Source organism: Mustelus asterias, chromosome 7 (genome assembly GCF_964213995.1).
Source record: "Mustelus asterias chromosome 7, sMusAst1.hap1.1, whole genome shotgun sequence".
Classification (NCBI taxonomy): Eukaryota; Metazoa; Chordata; class Chondrichthyes; order Carcharhiniformes; family Triakidae; genus Mustelus; species Mustelus asterias.
The window spans coordinates 19,095,309-19,112,765 of NC_135807.1; the positions used below are offsets into that span (position 1 = coordinate 19,095,309).

The window sequence follows — 17,457 nt, forward strand, 5'->3', positions numbered from 1 at the left end:
TGAAGGAGTAGCGCTCCGAAAGCTTGTGATTCCAAGTAAACCTGTTGGACTTTAACCTGATGTTGTGAGACTTCTTACTGTCCAACGCCGGTATCTCCACCTCCGGAGGAAGTTAGACATTGGAAGGGGTAAACACAAAGGTGAGAACTCCTCACAAACACTTGAACAGTTTAGATCCTGTTTAAAGATAGAAAGAGTATATCTTTACTTTTCTCTCAGATGGTTTCTCAGATATTCCCCGATGTTTCTTCCCCAGTCACAAAGATTATTCATGTGATTTGGGACCTTTTGATATTTTCTCCAATTGATTTGTCACACCACGATAGCAGGAAGGAATGACGGGGTAAAGTCATTGGACTGTTGAAAGCATTCTCTGTTTTGCGGGCAATTTCTTGGTACAATTTGTGTCCTGCACACGCCCCCAAACAACAATGAGATAAATTACTAGATGGCCTGTTTTTAATGCTTATAGTGATGGGGTCAGGTCAGGACACAGGTGAGAACTTCCTTTGTTCCTCTTTTGATTGGCGCCTTGGAATCCTACATCCACCTGAGTACACAGGGAGGGCTTTAGTTTAAACTTTCATGCAAAGATTTACACCTCTGGCGGCACAACATTGCCTCAGCACCATGCTGTCCTATCAGCCTAATTATTTGCCGACCTAGGTCTTGAACCCATGATTGACTGAATAGGTAAGAGCCACTGCCCTCAAGCTTAACTAACATCTTTGACCATTTTCACTCAACCATCAAGGACATTACCATCTCTGAATTCTCCATATCCGAGAAGTTATCATTGGCCAAAAACTACATCGGCCATAGAAATATTAGGGCGAATTTTCCCGTTCCACGCGCCATGGGAATCATAGCAGGCAGGTCATGGAAAGGTCTGTTGAACTCGGGTGGGATTTTCCGGTTAAGGGACAAGCATGGCCAGAAAATCCCGCCCACTGTGGCTACAGGAGCAGGTCAGAAGTTGGGAATTTTGCAGTGAGTCACCCGCCTCCTGACTCCCCAGAGCGTGGCCACCATTAACAAGGCAGCAGTGCCTGGGGATGACCCTCTCCATCCTGGGGGCTGTATTTACCTGTGCAATCCCGGCGGGGACCGTTCACCAAGCCCTTGTTGGTCCAGACTTGTTGTAAACCCTGCTGATGTGACATCACACAGCTGGCTGAGGGCGCGGGGGGGGGGGGGGGGCGGGGGGGGGGGGGGTTGTAATCCTTACGTGGGGAGTGAATACAGAGGGGGAGCCCACGACTGATATTTAAATATATGGTAATGGGCTTCTCAAAGTTTCATAGTGGGAACCCCATTATATCATGGGCAGGGGTTGGAGAACAATGGCAACAGGAAATCCCACCAACATAAAAGTTGTTTGGGTTCAGATTCTCTGCTCCTTTTGGCTTTCCAGTCCGCTGAAAATGTAGGTGGGAAAATCCCCCCCACCCCATGTTTTGAGTTTAGAACAGTAAGAAGTCTCACAAACACCAGGTTAAAGTCCAACAGGTTTATTTGGTAGCAAATACCAAATAAACCAGTTGGACTTTAACCTGGTGTTTGTGAGACCTCTTACTGTGTTTACCCCAGTCCAACGCCGGCATCTTCACATCTTGAGTTTAGAAGCCATCACATCGGTGTCCTTGTGTCCTCGAGTAGTTTTAGCTTCTGCACTGTTTTTAGAAGGTTTAATGGACAGTGAGAGATGGAATCCGGCACGGTGGCACAGTGGTTAGCACTGCTGCCTCACAGCACCAGGGCCCCAGGTTCAATTCCCAGCTTGGGTCACTGTCTGTGTGGAGTTTGAACATTCTCCCTGTGTCAGCGTGGGTTTCCTCCGGATGCTCCGGTTTCCTCCCAAAGTCCCAAAAAGCCGTGTTGGTTAGGTGCATTGGCCATGCTAAATTCTCCCTTCGTGCACCCGAACAAGCGCTGGAGTGTGGCAACTTTCACAGGAAGTTCATGGCAGTGTTAAGTCAGCCTACTGGTGACACTAATAAATAAACTTTAATTGCCTCCATTTAGTCCAGCAAGTGTAAAATCAAAATTCAAACATGATGCCTCGCTCAGATCAGTTTGCGATCTATCATTTTGCAGCTCATTGTCCCTGCATTTCATTATAAAACTGAACTCATAAAACTGATCTCAAACACTGACGCCATTCTGGCAAAAGAAGATGTTAATCCTGTTCGAGACGTTTCAAGGCATTGTTGCTTATCGCCAGGAAATGACTGCCTGCTACTTTTCCTGAAATATGTTTGGTTTCTAAGAGGCCAGAAATATTGAATCCGACAACATTTTTCTTCTAAAAAAGAGAGATAAAGGCCGTATTGAAATCCTGCAAATCCGAGGTCTGGAAATTTCAAGGGTCAATAGATTTCTTTTTTAAAGGCAACTTAAGGAACGATTAAATGTTGTCACATTTTCCGCAGGAGCACGCTGGAGATATTGCAGACCTGAACTGCCCTGATAACTCGGTCAGTTCAAGCGACGTGCAGGGAAACGCTTGGTTAAAAAGTGAGATTATTACAAAATCAAAACTGTCGGAGCAGCAAAACAAATCATGGGCATAAAACACCCCTTTTGTTAGCTCAAATCTTCTTAGAAAAATGTTTGGCAGCCTTATCAGTCAGGAAACGCCTGAGCAAAAACTGCGCTCTCGCCAAGTTACTCGTGGAAACCGACTTTGATTTTTTTTTAGTCTATATCAGGCAGCCAGTAAATCCCTACCCCCAACCAGGAAACAGGGCATCAGCTGAATAGCGCAGCCCCTCCACCATTCCCCATGGTTCGGGGAAAACAAGTCAAAAATCAGCTGTTAGTCTGGCGTGCTGGTTTCGCCACCGTGCCAGAGCTACTGGGAGGTAAAGCATCAATTGACAGAACAAACCGCCTTGTATTTCTTTTTTGTTAACATCAGATGAGCTTGTTGTGCCCATGCCAGTTAACGTCAAGCCAGTGCAACGTCCTAATTATGCGTTCTCGCTCACATCCGTAACCTTGCTAATCGTATATTTGTAGCTCCGCTAAGCCCATAAAAGTTGGTGAGCTGCAGAGTGTGAGCCCGACAGTGAAAGAGAGAGAAAAAATCAGCGTTAATAAATAGCTCCAACAGCCTGGAACTAAAAAGCAAGGTTTAACATCCAAACAATTGACCCCGAGCTCATGTCGAAATATACAAGGTTCTGGCAGGTTAATAGCTTTTCATAGCCTGATTTTCACCTTTGATCTGCCATTACTCACTGTACCCACAGGCCATGTTTCCATTGCCATTAATACCCCAACAGAAGTAAGAATATATTGCAGCTCTCCGGGCTAAAGACTTGATAAACAGTTTGTGGAAAATAGTCTGATTTCTACCAGTGAGGAGAGCACGTGGAAGGGACAATGTTGCAAGTGATTCAAGCTCCAGCCTCACAAGTAGAACTGGAAATAATGGAATCTGGACTGTCATTTGGGTACGGAGACCGGACATACTAGACTCTGCCTTTGCTTGGGGACTCCTTACTGTTTCTAATTTACATTAACAACTTGAGGGTCGTCAGATCAAATCTCTCCAGGGGCAAGTGGAAAATTGAATTCAATTATTCCGGTAAATTGCCGAATTCAAAAACAAAGCAGGAAATAACTCAACTCGTTGAGTCATGTCATAGAATCCCTACAGTGCAGAAGGAGGCCATTCGGCCCATCGAGTCTGCACCGACCACAATCCCACCCAGGCCCTATCCCCATAACCCCACGTATTTACCCTGCTAATCTCCCTGTTACTAAAACAATTTAGCACAGCCAATCAACCTTACCTGCACATCTTTGGATTGTGGGAATCGTAGAATCCTTACAGTGCAGAAGGAGGCCATTTGGCCCATCGAGCCTGCACCGACAAAAATCCCACCCAGGGCCTATCCCCGCAACCGCACATATTATCCCGCTAATCCCCTGGACAATAAGGAAATTTAGCATGGCCAATCAACCTAACTCGCACATCTTTGGACAGTGAGATGAAACCAGAGCACCCGGAGAAAACCCACACAGATACTGGGAGAATATGCAGACTCAGACTCACCCAAGGCCAGAATCGAACCCAGGTCTCTGGCGCTGTGAGGCAGCAGTGCTAACCATTGTACCACCGTGCCTTTATAGATGGATAGCTGCTGCCCCCACCTAGGTATAACTTCATACATTTATGTTGTGGTTTATTCTAAATGCTCTTAGAGCATGTAAAGTCAAATTGCATTAATGCAACTCCTTTATGACAGGGAAGAAAATACTGCCTGGCTATCATTAACGAGAGCTTTCAGAAACAATCAAATGATTTTGGCAAAATTTATAAGCGGCAAAAAAATGGTGGATTAAACTTCAAGCAAGAAAGTTTAAAGTGAGAAGAAATATCGGGAAGAAGAAAAAATGGATGATACACGTACCTGATGAATGGTGTCAATATGGCTAAAGAGGATTGCCTTAAATTACAGGAGGAAATAGATGGACTGGTCAGATGGGCAGATCAATCACAAATGGAATTCAATCTGGATAAATTGGTTTGTTCTCACTGGAACAACGGAGGTTGAGGGGCCACCTGATAGAAGTCGACAAGATTATGAGGGGTATGGACAGAGTGGATAATCAGAAGCTTTTTCCCAGGGTGGAAGAGTCAATTACCAGGGGGCACAGGTTTAAGGTGCGAGGGGCAAGGTTTAAAGGAGATGTACAAGGCAAGTACTTTACACAGAGGGTGGTGGGTCCCTGGAACTCACTGCCAGGGTAGGTAGTGGAAGCAGATACGGCAGTGACTTTTAAGGGGTGTCTGGACAAATACATGAATAGGATAGGAATAGAGAGATATGGTCTCCGGAAGGATAGGGGGTTTTAGTTCAGACGGGAAGCATGGTCGGTGCAGGCTTGGTGGGCCGAAGGGCCTGTTCCTGTGCTGTAATTTTCTTTGTTCTTGATAAGGTTTGGTGTGCTTGACATTCAACCTATCCAATTACCTTGCAGCAGAAATCAGGACAGGCAACAGGGATGCTAAACATAAGATAAAAGCAAAATACTACGGATGCTGGAATCTGAAGTGAAAACAGAAAATTCGGGAAAATCTCAGCAAGTCTGACGGTATCTGTGAGGAGAGAATGCTGAACTTTGTGATCAAAATAACAGCGTACCAGTCAAATGTGGCACTGTTTAAACTGTACAGTGAGGTGAAAAAACCCGAGCTTGCGTACTGACACAAGTCACTGACAGTTACCGAGCTTCAAGATAATATTTCCACTGCGAGAGTAGGACAAGAGGACTGGGGATCAAATCATTAAAAGGTAAATTTAGGGTGAAGTAACTCCTCAGAGGCCGGTGTCTCTTCACCAGATTCCCTTTATTTACAAACTCAATGGCCGGAATATTACCAGCATGTCCGCCCCAGAATCGGAGCGGGTGATGTTCGCAGAACGGCCATTCTCCCTTGGTCTCGGGCAGAATCTTCCGAGCCTCGGGTGGAAGAAGTGGTAAAAGTCTGGCAAATTTCACTCTTAAGAGTGCTTCAGGTACAGAATCTGAATCCGGAGTGACAGAAGACCTATTTATACACAGGTTAGAAAGGTGTTCACATTGCCTTTCCTTCCTGCTCTCCTTGTTCTGCTTGTACGTAACATCCAGGGGTTGTCAATCCAAAAGCAGGGCTTTTGATAAGGTTCACATGGGAGACTGACAGTGAAAGTAAGGGCCCGTGGGATCCAAGGAAATTTGGCAAATTGGATCCAGAATAGGCCGAGCGGCAGGAAGCAGGGGGCGAAGGTCGAGGGGTGTTATTCTGATTGGAAGCCTGTGTCTAGTGGGGTTCCGCAGGGATCAGTGTTGGGGCCCTTGCCGTTTGTGGTTTATATAAATGATTCCAACTTGAATGCAGGAGGGTTGATCAATAGGTTTGTGGATACAAAAATTGGTGGGGTGATGAATAGTGAGGAGGGCAGCCTTGGATTACAGGAGGATATAGATGGGCTGGTCAGATGGGCTGATCAGTGACAAATGGAATTCAATATGGATAAGTGTGAGGTGATACACTTGGGCAGGACAAACAGGGCAAGGGAATACATGATGAACAGCAGGACCCTGGGAAGCACCGAGGATCAGAGGGATCTTGGTGTGCACATACGGCATTCCCTTAAGGTAGTAGGACAGGTGGATAAAGTGGTTAAGAAGGCATATGATATACTTGCCTTTATTAGCGAAGGATATAGAGTTTAAGAGCAGGGACGTTACGTTGGAACTATATAAAATTAGGCCTCAGCTGGAGTATAGTGTGCAGTTCTGGAATCCACATTATTGGAGGGATGTGATAGCACTAGAAAGGGAGCAGAGGAGATTTACCAGGATGTTGCCTGAACTGGAGAGTTTTAGTTATGAAGAGAGATTTGATAGACTGGTGTTGTTTCCCTTGGAGCAGAGGAGACTGAGGAGAGACATGATTAAGATGTATAAAATTATGAGGGGCTGTGGTAAACCACTGTTATATGTTATCTGTAGTGGTTAACCACCGTAGTTAGTATTTCTCAGTACCTGTATATGTGGCACATCCCTGTCGGTTCCGCCCAAGTCTCCTCCCCCTGGTCTGGGTATAAAGGCGGTGGCTCCTCCCCCTTGCCCTGAGTTCAGACCAGATCACCGACAGGGATGGCTCCAAGTTCTTGCTAATAAAAGCCTATTTGTCTTGCTCACAACTAGTCTCGACTCGATTGATAGTGCATCAGGGGCATAGATAGGAATAAACTTTTCCCCTTGGTGGAGGGATCAATGACTAGGGGGCATAGATTTAAGGCAAGGGGCAGGAGGTTTAGAAGGAATGTGCAGAAAAACCTTTTCACCCAGAGGGTGGTGGGAGTCTGGAACTCACTGCCTGAAAGGGTGGTGGAGGCAGAGACCCTCATAACATCAGAAAAGGATTTGGACGTCCACTTGTGTTGCCAAAGCACACAACGTTATGGGCCAAGTGCTGGAAAATGGGATTGGAATAGTTAGGTGCTTTGTCTTTGACTGGCGCAGACGTGATGGGCCGAAGAACCTTTTTCTACACTGTACACCTCTATAAATCTAAATATTCCCTCAAATATTGCTAGGTCTTCACCAACTGAGTGCTGTAACCGAGGTAATGTGTGTTCACACAGCCAGTGATGCAGGCAGGAGTGTAACGGTCCTGGAGTTGACACATTTACTGAGGGCACTTTATGCAATTTAAGTTGAATTATAATATTTCGGTATCACATTTTAAACCCAATTTTCCTAATTTATTTATTCGTGTTACAAGTAGGTTTACATTAACACTGCAGTGAAGTTTTATTTTATTCATTCGCGGGACATGGGTGTCGCTGGCTGGCCAACATTTATTGCCCATCCCTAGCTGCCCTTGAGAAGGTGGTGGTGAGCTGCCTTCTTGAGTCGCTGCAGTCCATGTTCTGTGGGTTGACCCACAATGCCGTTAGGGAGGGAATTCCAGGATTTTGACCCAGTGACTGCGAAGGAACGGCGATATATTTCCAAGTCAGGATGGTGAGTGGCCTGGAGGGGAACTTGCAGGTGGTGGTGATCCCATGTATCTGCTGCCCTTGTCCTTCTAGATGGAAGTGGTTGTGAAGGTGCTGTTTAAGGATCTTTGATGAATTGCTGCAGTGCATCTTGTAGATAGTATACACTGCTGCTACTGAGCGCCGGCGGTGGATGTCTGTAGATATGGTGCCAATCAAGTGGGCTGCTTTATCCTGGATGATGTCAAGCTTGTTGTTGGAGTGTTGTGTTGTTGGAGCTGCACCCATCCAGGCAAGTGGGGAGTATTCCATCACACTTCTGACTTGTGCCTTGTAGATGGTGGACAGGGAGTCAGGAGGTGAGTTTGGGGAGTCAGGAGGTGAGTTACTCGCTGCAATGTTCCTAGCCTCTGTCCTGCTCTTGTAGCCACTATGTTAATGTAGTGAGTCCAGTTGAATTTCTAGTTAATGGTAACCCCAAGGATGTTGACAGTGGGAGATTCAGTGATGGAAACACCATTGAATGTCAAAGAGCGGTGGTTAGAGTGTCTCTTACTGGTGATGGTCATTACCTGACATTTTGTGGCACGAATGTTACTTGCCACTTGTCAGCCCAAGCCTGGATATTGTCCAGATCTTGTTGCATTTGAACATGGACTGCTTCAGTATCTGAGGAGTCGCGAATGGTGCTGAACATTGTGCAATCATCGGCAAACATTCCCACTTTTGACCTTATGACCCTATGTCATTGGTGAAGCAGCTGAAGCTTGTTGGGCCTAGGACAGTACATTGTGGGACTCCTGCAGAGATATCCTGGAGCTGAGATGACCGACCCTCCACAACCACAACCATCTTCCTATGTACCAGGCATGACTCCAACCAGCGGGGAGAGTTTGCCCCCTGATAACCATTGATTCCAATTCCGCTCGGGCTCCTTGATGCCACACTCGGTCGAATGCGACCTTGATGTCAAGGGCTGTCACTCTCACCTCACCTCTGGAATTCAGCTCTTTCGTCCATGCTTGAATCAAGGCTGTAATGAGGTCAGGGGCTGAGTGACCCTGGCGAAACCCAAACTGGGCGTCACTGAGCAGGTTATTGCTGAGCAGGTGCTGCTTGATAGCACTGTCAATGACCCCTTCCATCACTTTACTGATGATTGAGTTCCTGTGAAAATCCCCTAGTTGCTACATTCCGGCGCCTGTTCGGGTACACTGAGGGAGAATTTGGCATGGCCAATGCACCTAATCGACATGTCTTTTGAACTGTGGGAGGAAACCGGAGCATCTAGAGGAAACCCACACAGACACGGGTACAACGTGCAGACTCCGCACTGACAGTGACCCAAGCCAGGAATCGAACCCAGGTCACTGGCGGTGTAAGGCAGCAGTGCTAACCACTGTGCCACAATCCCACTGTGCATTTAAAGTCAAAAACTAGATCAACACATCGGGGTGGATGGAATAGAGGAGTGTGCTGATAGGGTTGGATGACAAGATGTGGGAAGAGGCTCGTGTGAAACATAAATGCCAGCACAGACCAGTCAGGCCGAATGGCCTGTTTCCATGCTGCACACTCAATTTAATTGGCTGTTTCGTATTGTCATTCTGCATTCAGCCACATGGAGGTGCCCAAGAGCACTATTTGGAGTGGTCAGATTGTCACAAACACTGGGAAAGAGCTAAGACAGCAGCACCCAGTCGAGAGCTGGGAAAAGGGAGGCCATTTCTACTCTCCTTTTCTACTGATCAGCGGAGATGAGGCCGCGATTTTCCGGCCACATCGAGCCCGATGTTATTCGTGTTAGAGCGGAGCGGGCTCGCACAATCCTGGGTGAGCGCGTTCCCCGTCAGCACGAAACCCCATCACAATCATCCCACCCACAGCTCCCGGATGTAATCTAGCTGCCTCCCAATAAGCACGGTAACCAGGTTAGCATATTTAAAACAGCATTAGTCTGGTTGAGGCTGGATCTTCCCTGCTCCCGGGTTTTTCCGATCCTCAGGCGCAGTGAGAATCGCTACTGCTCTCCACAGACGAAGAGCAGGTCATGATAGCCATGTTGGGGTAGTGTGGGGGGCTCGGAGGCCACTGAAGCCCCCGGGTGATTGGGGACATAGCTGGGCAGTGCCCATCTGGCAATGTCCATTTTGGCACTGTCAATGTGCCAGCTGAGCATTGCCAGTATGCAGGGGCAGTGCCAAAGGGGGCCTGATTCGGGTTTGTGGCCTGAGTGGGTGTGGGACCTGAGTGGGGGTGGGGCCTGAGTGGGAGTCATGTAGGGGGCATGATAGGGAAACCCACTGGGAGGGCCTCAATGCCCCGGTGCCAGCAATCTTTGTTGGGGAGGTAGTCGGGAAACATGCCGTCAGTGAGGGAGAGGGGTGGCCCCGATATCTGTAGGTGAGGGGGTCTTCCATTGCACTGTGAGGTTGGTGCCTGATCTCTTTGAAGCCAGTGTTACCAGTGTGTTTAGGCCCCTGAGAACCGCAGCGAAACTCACCACTCTCCCAAGAGATGACGAAGTTGTGGGAAAACTGCATCCTGATCACACCAGTTTTCCCACCCAAAGTGACATTTTGGCCGGAATTCTCCGGCCATTCACACCCCACTCCATTGCAAGAGAGGCGGAGGATTTGGCACTCAGCTAAATCTCTGTGCACTGCAGCAGGACCAGAGAATCCCAGCCAGCAGGCGAAGACAGAGAATTCCGGCCTTTTGTCATTTTCTGTGAACATTCAGCCCGAGGCGTATCCAGGTCCCAGAACACGAGTAAATCAAATCAATTAATAAACAGGCAGCGTAGATTCCAAATGATTGGGTAATACTCCCGTTAAGTAACTATTCCTTCTCCAAACTGACCATTCAATGGTCGGCACGGTGGCACAGTGGTTAGCACTGCTGCCTCACAGCACCAGGGACCAGGGTTCGATTCCCGGCTTGGGTCACCGTCTGTGCAGTGTTTGCACATTCTCCCTGTGTCTGCGTGGGTTTCCTCCCACAGTCCCAAGATGTGCGGGTTAGGCGAACTGGCCATGGAAGATTGCCCCTGCGTGTCAGGGGGACTAGCTCGGGCAAATACATGGGGTTATGGCCTGGGTGGGATTGTGGTTAGTGCAGACTCGATGGGCGGAATGGCCTCCTTTTGCACTGTTGGATTCTATGGTTCAATCAGGTGTACTGTACGAGTTGCAGTCACACGGAGGAAAGCTTCCAACACCGCAATTTACCAAATTGTAGGAAATTGATAGCAATGAAAACAAACCACAGCAAGTACTTACTCATCAGCAGATGGACCCAGAATTACTTTACTGCGCAACATGGCACCTCACTAAACGTTGTTCCCGAAAGGCACTCTCTGCAGCGCCTTTCCCTCGCCACTGTAAATGGGGAGACTAATCAACTTACACAGCAGGCAGACAAACACTCAAACTGCTTTTTGGAACGGACAGAGAAAAAAAAACTTACAATTGCATAGGTTAGCTGAAAGTGTGTTAATAGGCCACAACCCAGTTCTCAAACAATTTAAAAAATCATCCAGAAGTTTCTGACTACCTCCTGTCAGATTGCTCATTTTTCAAGCTGTTTACTCGATGCTCAATAAAGGCTGGTTTAAAGAGCGGTTACATCTGCGAGTGTCTAATTGACTTGGAGCCAGAGATTGGCAGGCATTAGAGAATGGACAATGACATATTGCAGGGAGGGTTTGATTGATGTCAACCCTGGAGAGGAGAATGGTCAGGAAGATGATGTATGCCATCTGAATTCCGAGAGGCCTTTATACTGCGGAACAAATCCGAGACACTATTTTCTTCCCCGCGTCCTCTCTCTTCTGAAGGCAATCTATCACGTTAGACTCAATTACACACAGTTTGTCAGTATCTCACACAGGCGACGGCCATCCTTCCGGTGTAAGCTGAGGGTCAGCAGGTTCACCCGATGGCAGGAAAGTAGGTTTGTAGCTGAGGTCGGAGACTGGTGAAACAGCAGCAAGGACACCGTGCTCCCTCCCTCGCACAGCTAGGTCAAATTTAGCTCTTACCACTTTGACACCCGCTCCCAGGTAGGCTGAGTACAGAAAATGCTATTTGTCTAACTGTTCTACAATTTCATGATGTGGAGATGCCGGCGTTGGACTGGAGTGGGCACGGTAAGAAGTCTTACAACACCAGGTTAAAGTCCAACAGGTTTATTTGGTCGCACGAGCTTTCGGAGCACTGCTCCTTCATCATTTGAGTCCTGATGAAGGAGCAGTGCTCCGAAAGCTCGTGCTACCAAATAAATCTGTTGGACTTTAACCTGGTGTTGTGAGACTAACTGTGTTCTACAATTTCATGATGGATAATGAAGCTTAAAGTTTATTTATTAGTGTCACAAGTAGGCTTACAATAACACTGCAATGAAGCTACTGCGAAAATCCCCTCGTAGCCACACTCTGGCACCTGTTTGGCTACACTGAGGGAGAATTTATCATAGAATCCCTACAGTGCAGAAGGAGGCCATTCGGCCCATCGAGTCTGCACCAACAACAAACCCACTGAGGCCCTATCCCCATGACCCCACATATTTACCCTGCTAATCCCTCTAACCTACGCATCCCGGGACACTTTAGGGGCAATTTAGCATGGCCAAGGCACCCGACCTGCACGTATTTCGATCTGTGGGAGGAAACCGGGGAAAACCCCACGCAGACAAGGGGAGAACGTGCAGACTCTGCACAGACAGTGACCCAAGCCGGGAATCGAACCCGGGTTCCTGGCACTGTGAGGCAGCAGTGCTGACCACTGTGCCACCGTGCACTGTAGGATCGATCCCCAGTTGGCAACCTGTTGAGAGACTTCAATGAGAAAGAGATGAATATTGAATGTACAGTACCTGATAGAAGTTAGGCCAGAAAGTGCTGATGGCCAACTCTGCTCTGTTCCAACTCCTCGTCGTCATGCCAGACACATTCCAGATCGGGTTCCCCAGAGGTCCATCATTGACCTTCACGTAAACATTGAGTAACCCAGAGCTGGCTCCATCCTTGCTGGATAAAAAGTAATGGAAATCAATGCAGTGTGTGTCATTCTCCTTCAGTTTCGACAGCAGAAGATGGGCCTTTTGTCCTGCCTGACGTCCGGAGGTGTTAACCATCACAAAGGAGCCTGCACAGAACAGGTGGAAATTAAAGTCTATTAGAGAACCGTGGTTTGGAAATCAAATCTGCATTCAGAGCAAATCAACTGGCTCAACATTCGCCAGAGGATAAATCATCACCCCGCTTAGAAAAACAACTTAGTATTCTATATGTACAAGTCTGGTAAAGCTATTTGGATTAATTCAACCCAATAAACACACACCTTTATTCCCTTTTGTCCTCACTCTTACTGAGAGAGGGGAGGCGATGGCCTAGTGACATTATCTTGATACTGTTAATCCAGAAACTCAGCTAATTTGCCAGGAACCTGGATTTGAATCCCGCTACGGCAGGTGGTGGAATTTGAATTCAATAAAAAAATAGCTGGAATTAAGAATCTACTGATGTCGATTGTCGGAAAAATCCGTCCGGTTCACTCATGTCCTTTAGGGAAGGAAATCTGCCGTCCTTACCTGGTCTGGACGACATGTGACTTCAGAGCCACAGCAATGTGGTTGACTCTCAACTGCCCTGAGATAACTAGGGATGGGCAATAAATGCTGGCCAGCCAGCAATGTCCACAAATGAATAATAAAAAAGCACCGATTCAATGTGGCCCTGACTGTGTTTGACTTAAAACTGAAGTAAGCATATATTCAGCTCAATGAGCTGAGGACAAGTTTCAATTTATGAATAAACCTTCTGCAGAATTCACAAATTCACAACCCACTGTTACTAATTGACGCCACAAATGGAGATAAATTGCTTCTAGCCCAAGAGCTCTCAAATAGAATGTTAGCAATAGAAACAGGAGGTTTTTTCAATTAAAGAGTTCATTTGACGCTCGCATTTTGTAATTAAAAGATGGTTTGCAGAATCTGTTGGGGTTAATGTTGGCTGCGGAATCTCAACAGATCTGCTCAAATCTCCCCAGCTGTACCAGTTGGCATGGTGTGAAATAACCTTGTGTGTTTCTAATCTAATAAATAGGCCTATTTGTTTGTCAACCACGTTTACCTTTTCCGTATTTGGAACAACAGTTTGTGTATGAGACTTGGTCTGGAGTGCTGCCTTGATGCAGATACGCTGTTAAACCAAGAGTAAAGGTTCATGGAGGAGCTGCCACAATGGTGGAAGATAGGAAGCAAGATCACTGCAACAGGGTCAAAGGTAGGGTTCTGAAGACTGTGGAGGAACAGAGAGATCTTGGGGTCCATATCCACAGATCTCTAAAGGTTGCCACTCAAGTGGATAGAGCTGTGAAGAAGGCCTATAGTGTGTTAGCTTTTATTAACAGGGGGTTGGAGTTTAAGAGCCGTGGAGTTATGCTGCAACTGTACAGGACCTTGGTGAGACCACATTTGGAATATTGTGTGCAGTTCTGGTCACCTCACTATAAGAAGGATGTGGAAGTGATGGAAAGAGTGCAGAGGAGATTTACCAGGATGCTGCCTGGTTTGGAGGGTAGGTCTTATGAGGAAAGGTTGAGGGAGCTAGGGCTGTTCTCTCTGGAGCGGAGGAGGCTGAGGGGAGACTTAATAGAGGTTTATAAAATGATGAAGGGGATAGATAGAGTGAACGTTCAAAGACTATTTCCTCGGGTGGATGGAGCTATTACAAGGGGGCATAACTATAGGGTTCATGGTGGGAGATATAGGAAGGATATCAGAGGTAGGTTCTTTACGCAGAGAGTGGTTGGGGTGTGGAATGGACTGCCTACAGTGATAGTGGAGTCAGACACTTGAGGAACATTTAAGCGGTTATTGGATAGGCACATGGAGCACACCAGGATGATAGGGAGTGGGATAGCTTGATCCTGGTTTCAGATAAAGCTTGGCGCAACATCGTGGGCCGAAGGGCCTGTTCTGTGCTGTACTGTTCTATGTTCTATGTTCTATAACTGGGGAAGAGATGGAAGACTGATCACCCAGTCGGTGATCGCAGTGACTGGAAGGTCAGGTCTTGTGCAGCCTTCTCTCCATCTTGCATGTTAACTCATGCCTCACAGCGCCAGGGACCCGGGTTCGATAGCCAGCTTGGGTCACTGTCTGTGTGGAGTTCGCACATTCTCCCCGTGTCTGTGTGGGTTTCCTCCGGGTGCTCCGGTTTCCTCCCACAGTCTGAAAGACGTGCTGATTAGGTGCATTGACCCAATCAGGTGCCGGAGTGTCGTGACTCGGGGAATTTTACAGTAACTTCATTGCAGTGTTAATTAAGCCTTACTTGTGACTAATAAATAGACTTTAAACTTTACTTTAGATTAAATCCTGTGATCAAATCTAAGACCTCAATCCTTGGCATCAAAGCAATGGTTGGTTTCTCAAAAGCTAACTATCTACATGGAGAGATGTATAAATATAACTTACTCTTGTTTTCATCCTATTCTCCCTTTGCTTCTGAAGCCATTGATATTGAGGGGGCTAGATTCCACTTTGACTGGGCAGTCCAGGTCATCAAGTTTCATTCGGAGCATTGGGATAATGGGGATAAAATTCAATTTAACCCAGAGTGCACAATGGATTAGCCACTTGTTATAGCCCCTCCTGATTCTCAGGTTGGGTGATTCCTATGTGCTACTGTCCATTTTGCGCCCCTGCCAAAGTTGAAATGCTCGCCAAGGTGTTCACATGGCATTTGAGGGCATGAAAGCCAAACTCTATCCAATTCTCAGCTGACGTCATTTGGTACCCCATTGTTTTGAATGCAAGACACTGGATAGCAGTCGGAGTCAATGGACAGCAGTCAGAGCCACTGGACAGCAGTCGAGTCATTGGACAGCAGTTAGGCTCACTGGACAGCAGTTGGAGCCACTGGACAGCAGTCGGGGTCACTGGACAGCATTCGGAACCACTGGACAGCAGTCAGGGTCACTGGACAGTTGGAGCCACTGGATTGCAGTTGGGGTCACTGGACAGCAGTTGGAGCCACTGGACAGCAGCTGGAGCACTGGACAGCAGTTGGGGTCACTGGACAGCAGTTGGAGCCACTGGACAGAAGTTGGAGCACTGGACAGCAGTTGGAGCCACTGGACAGCTGTTCGGATGTGAGAATCGCACTTGTTTTTTGTCCCTTCCCCAGCAGAAAGTTGACGATACGAGCTTTACTCGCAGGACTTGAATAAATAATCTAGGCTGACACTTGCATGTTGCACAGTTGGAGGCACTGTCTTTCAGATGAGACTTTCAGATGAGGGTCACTTTCAGATGAGACTTTCAGATGAGGGTCACTGGACAGCAATCAGGGTCACTGGATAGAAGCTGGGGAACTATCTGCGTCTCCGATTTAACCAAGTTCACCCTGGTGTTGAGGGACATTTATCCTCCAACAAAAAACAATTATAAAATCTGGAATATAAAATCTAGTCTCAGAAAATGGTGACCATGGCAACTACCATTTATTATTGTGGAAAATAAACCAATCTGGTTCATTAATGTCCCTTAGTGACCACCTAGTTCATGAATGCTCCATCCCTTAGGGGAGGCAATCTGCCATCCTTGGTCTGAACTACAAAGACCCACACCAATATGTTTGGCTTTTAACTGCCCTCTTCGGAAGCCATTCAGTTCAAACAAAATTAGGGATGGGCAACAAATGCTGACTATGTCCCAATAACAAAAAAGAAATATATGTAGGGTTCACACTGGGGAGACTTAAGCAGGTCTGTCAAAGCAGGTCTGGCATGCAATGAGCAAATACAGGTGGCCTCATATCTGCTGACCAGGTCAAATCAATGAAATAGATTCCCTATCCACACTGTCTAGAAATACTTCACATCATGGTGTGGGCCATCACTACAAGGCCTGCAGTCGTTCAAATACAAGGCGTCCCAGCACCATATCTGAGCAATTCAGAATGACCATAAGATATAGGAGCAGAATTAGGCCATTCAGCCCATCAGGTCTGCTCCGCCATTCAATCATGACTGACAAGTTTCTCAATCCCATTCACCCGCCTTTTCCCTGTAACCTTTGACCTTCTTACCAATCAAGAACTTATCTATCTCTGTCTTAAATGTACTCAATGACCTGGCCTCCACAGCCTTCTGTGACAATGAATTCCATAGATTCTCCACCCTCTGGCTGAAGAAATTCCTCCTCGTCTCGGTTCCAAAGGGTCGTCCCTTTACTCTGAGGCTGTGCCCTCGGTCCTAGTCTCCTCTACGAATGGAAACATCTTCCCCACGTCCACTCTACCCAGGCCTTTCAGTATTCTGTAAGTGATATGACAATAGATGGTGCACTAGCCAGCTGCATCCACTACCAATGGAGAACACTGGAATGCCATTGCTATACAAATTACCCCATCAATGTCAACAAAACGAAGGAGATAGTCATCGACTTCAGAAAGCATAGTGGAGCATATGCCCCTGTCTACATCAACAGGGATGAAGTGGAAATTGTCGAGAGCTTCAAGTTTCTAGGTATCCAAATCACCAACAACCTGTCCTGGTCCCTCCATGCCAACGCTGTAGTTAAGAAAGCCCACCAACGCCTCTACTTTCTCAGCAGGCTAAGTAGATTCGACATGTCCGCTATGACTCTCACCAATTTTTACAGATGCACCATAGAAAGCATCCTCGCTGGATGTATCACGGCTTGGTATGGTTCCTGCTTTGTCTATGGAGGGCATTAGCTATGAGGCGAGGTTGGAGAAACATGGCTTCTTCTCACTGGAACAACGGAGGTTGAGGGGTGACCTGATAGAAGTCTACAAGATTATGAGGGGCATGGACAGAGTGGATAGTCAGAAGCTTTTTCCCAGGGTGGAAGAGTCAATTATTAGGGGGCACAGGTTTAAGGTGCAAGTGGCAAGGTTTAAAGGAGATGTACGAGG

General features: G+C 47.1%; 1 protein-coding gene across 5 annotated transcripts in view; it reads right to left on the bottom strand.

Annotated features, from left to right (window-relative positions):
* Positions 1 to 17,457, bottom strand: part of LOC144495597 (receptor-type tyrosine-protein phosphatase mu-like) — an 896,407-nt gene that overhangs the window by 591,398 nt on the left and 287,552 nt on the right. For all 5 annotated transcript variants that reach the window (XM_078215746.1, XM_078215745.1, XM_078215744.1 and 2 more), the window contains exon 3: positions 12,381 to 12,652. In XM_078215746.1, coding sequence (XP_078071872.1) covers positions 12,381 to 12,652 — 272 coding nt within the window. The remainder of the gene's footprint in view (positions 1 to 12,380; positions 12,653 to 17,457) is intronic.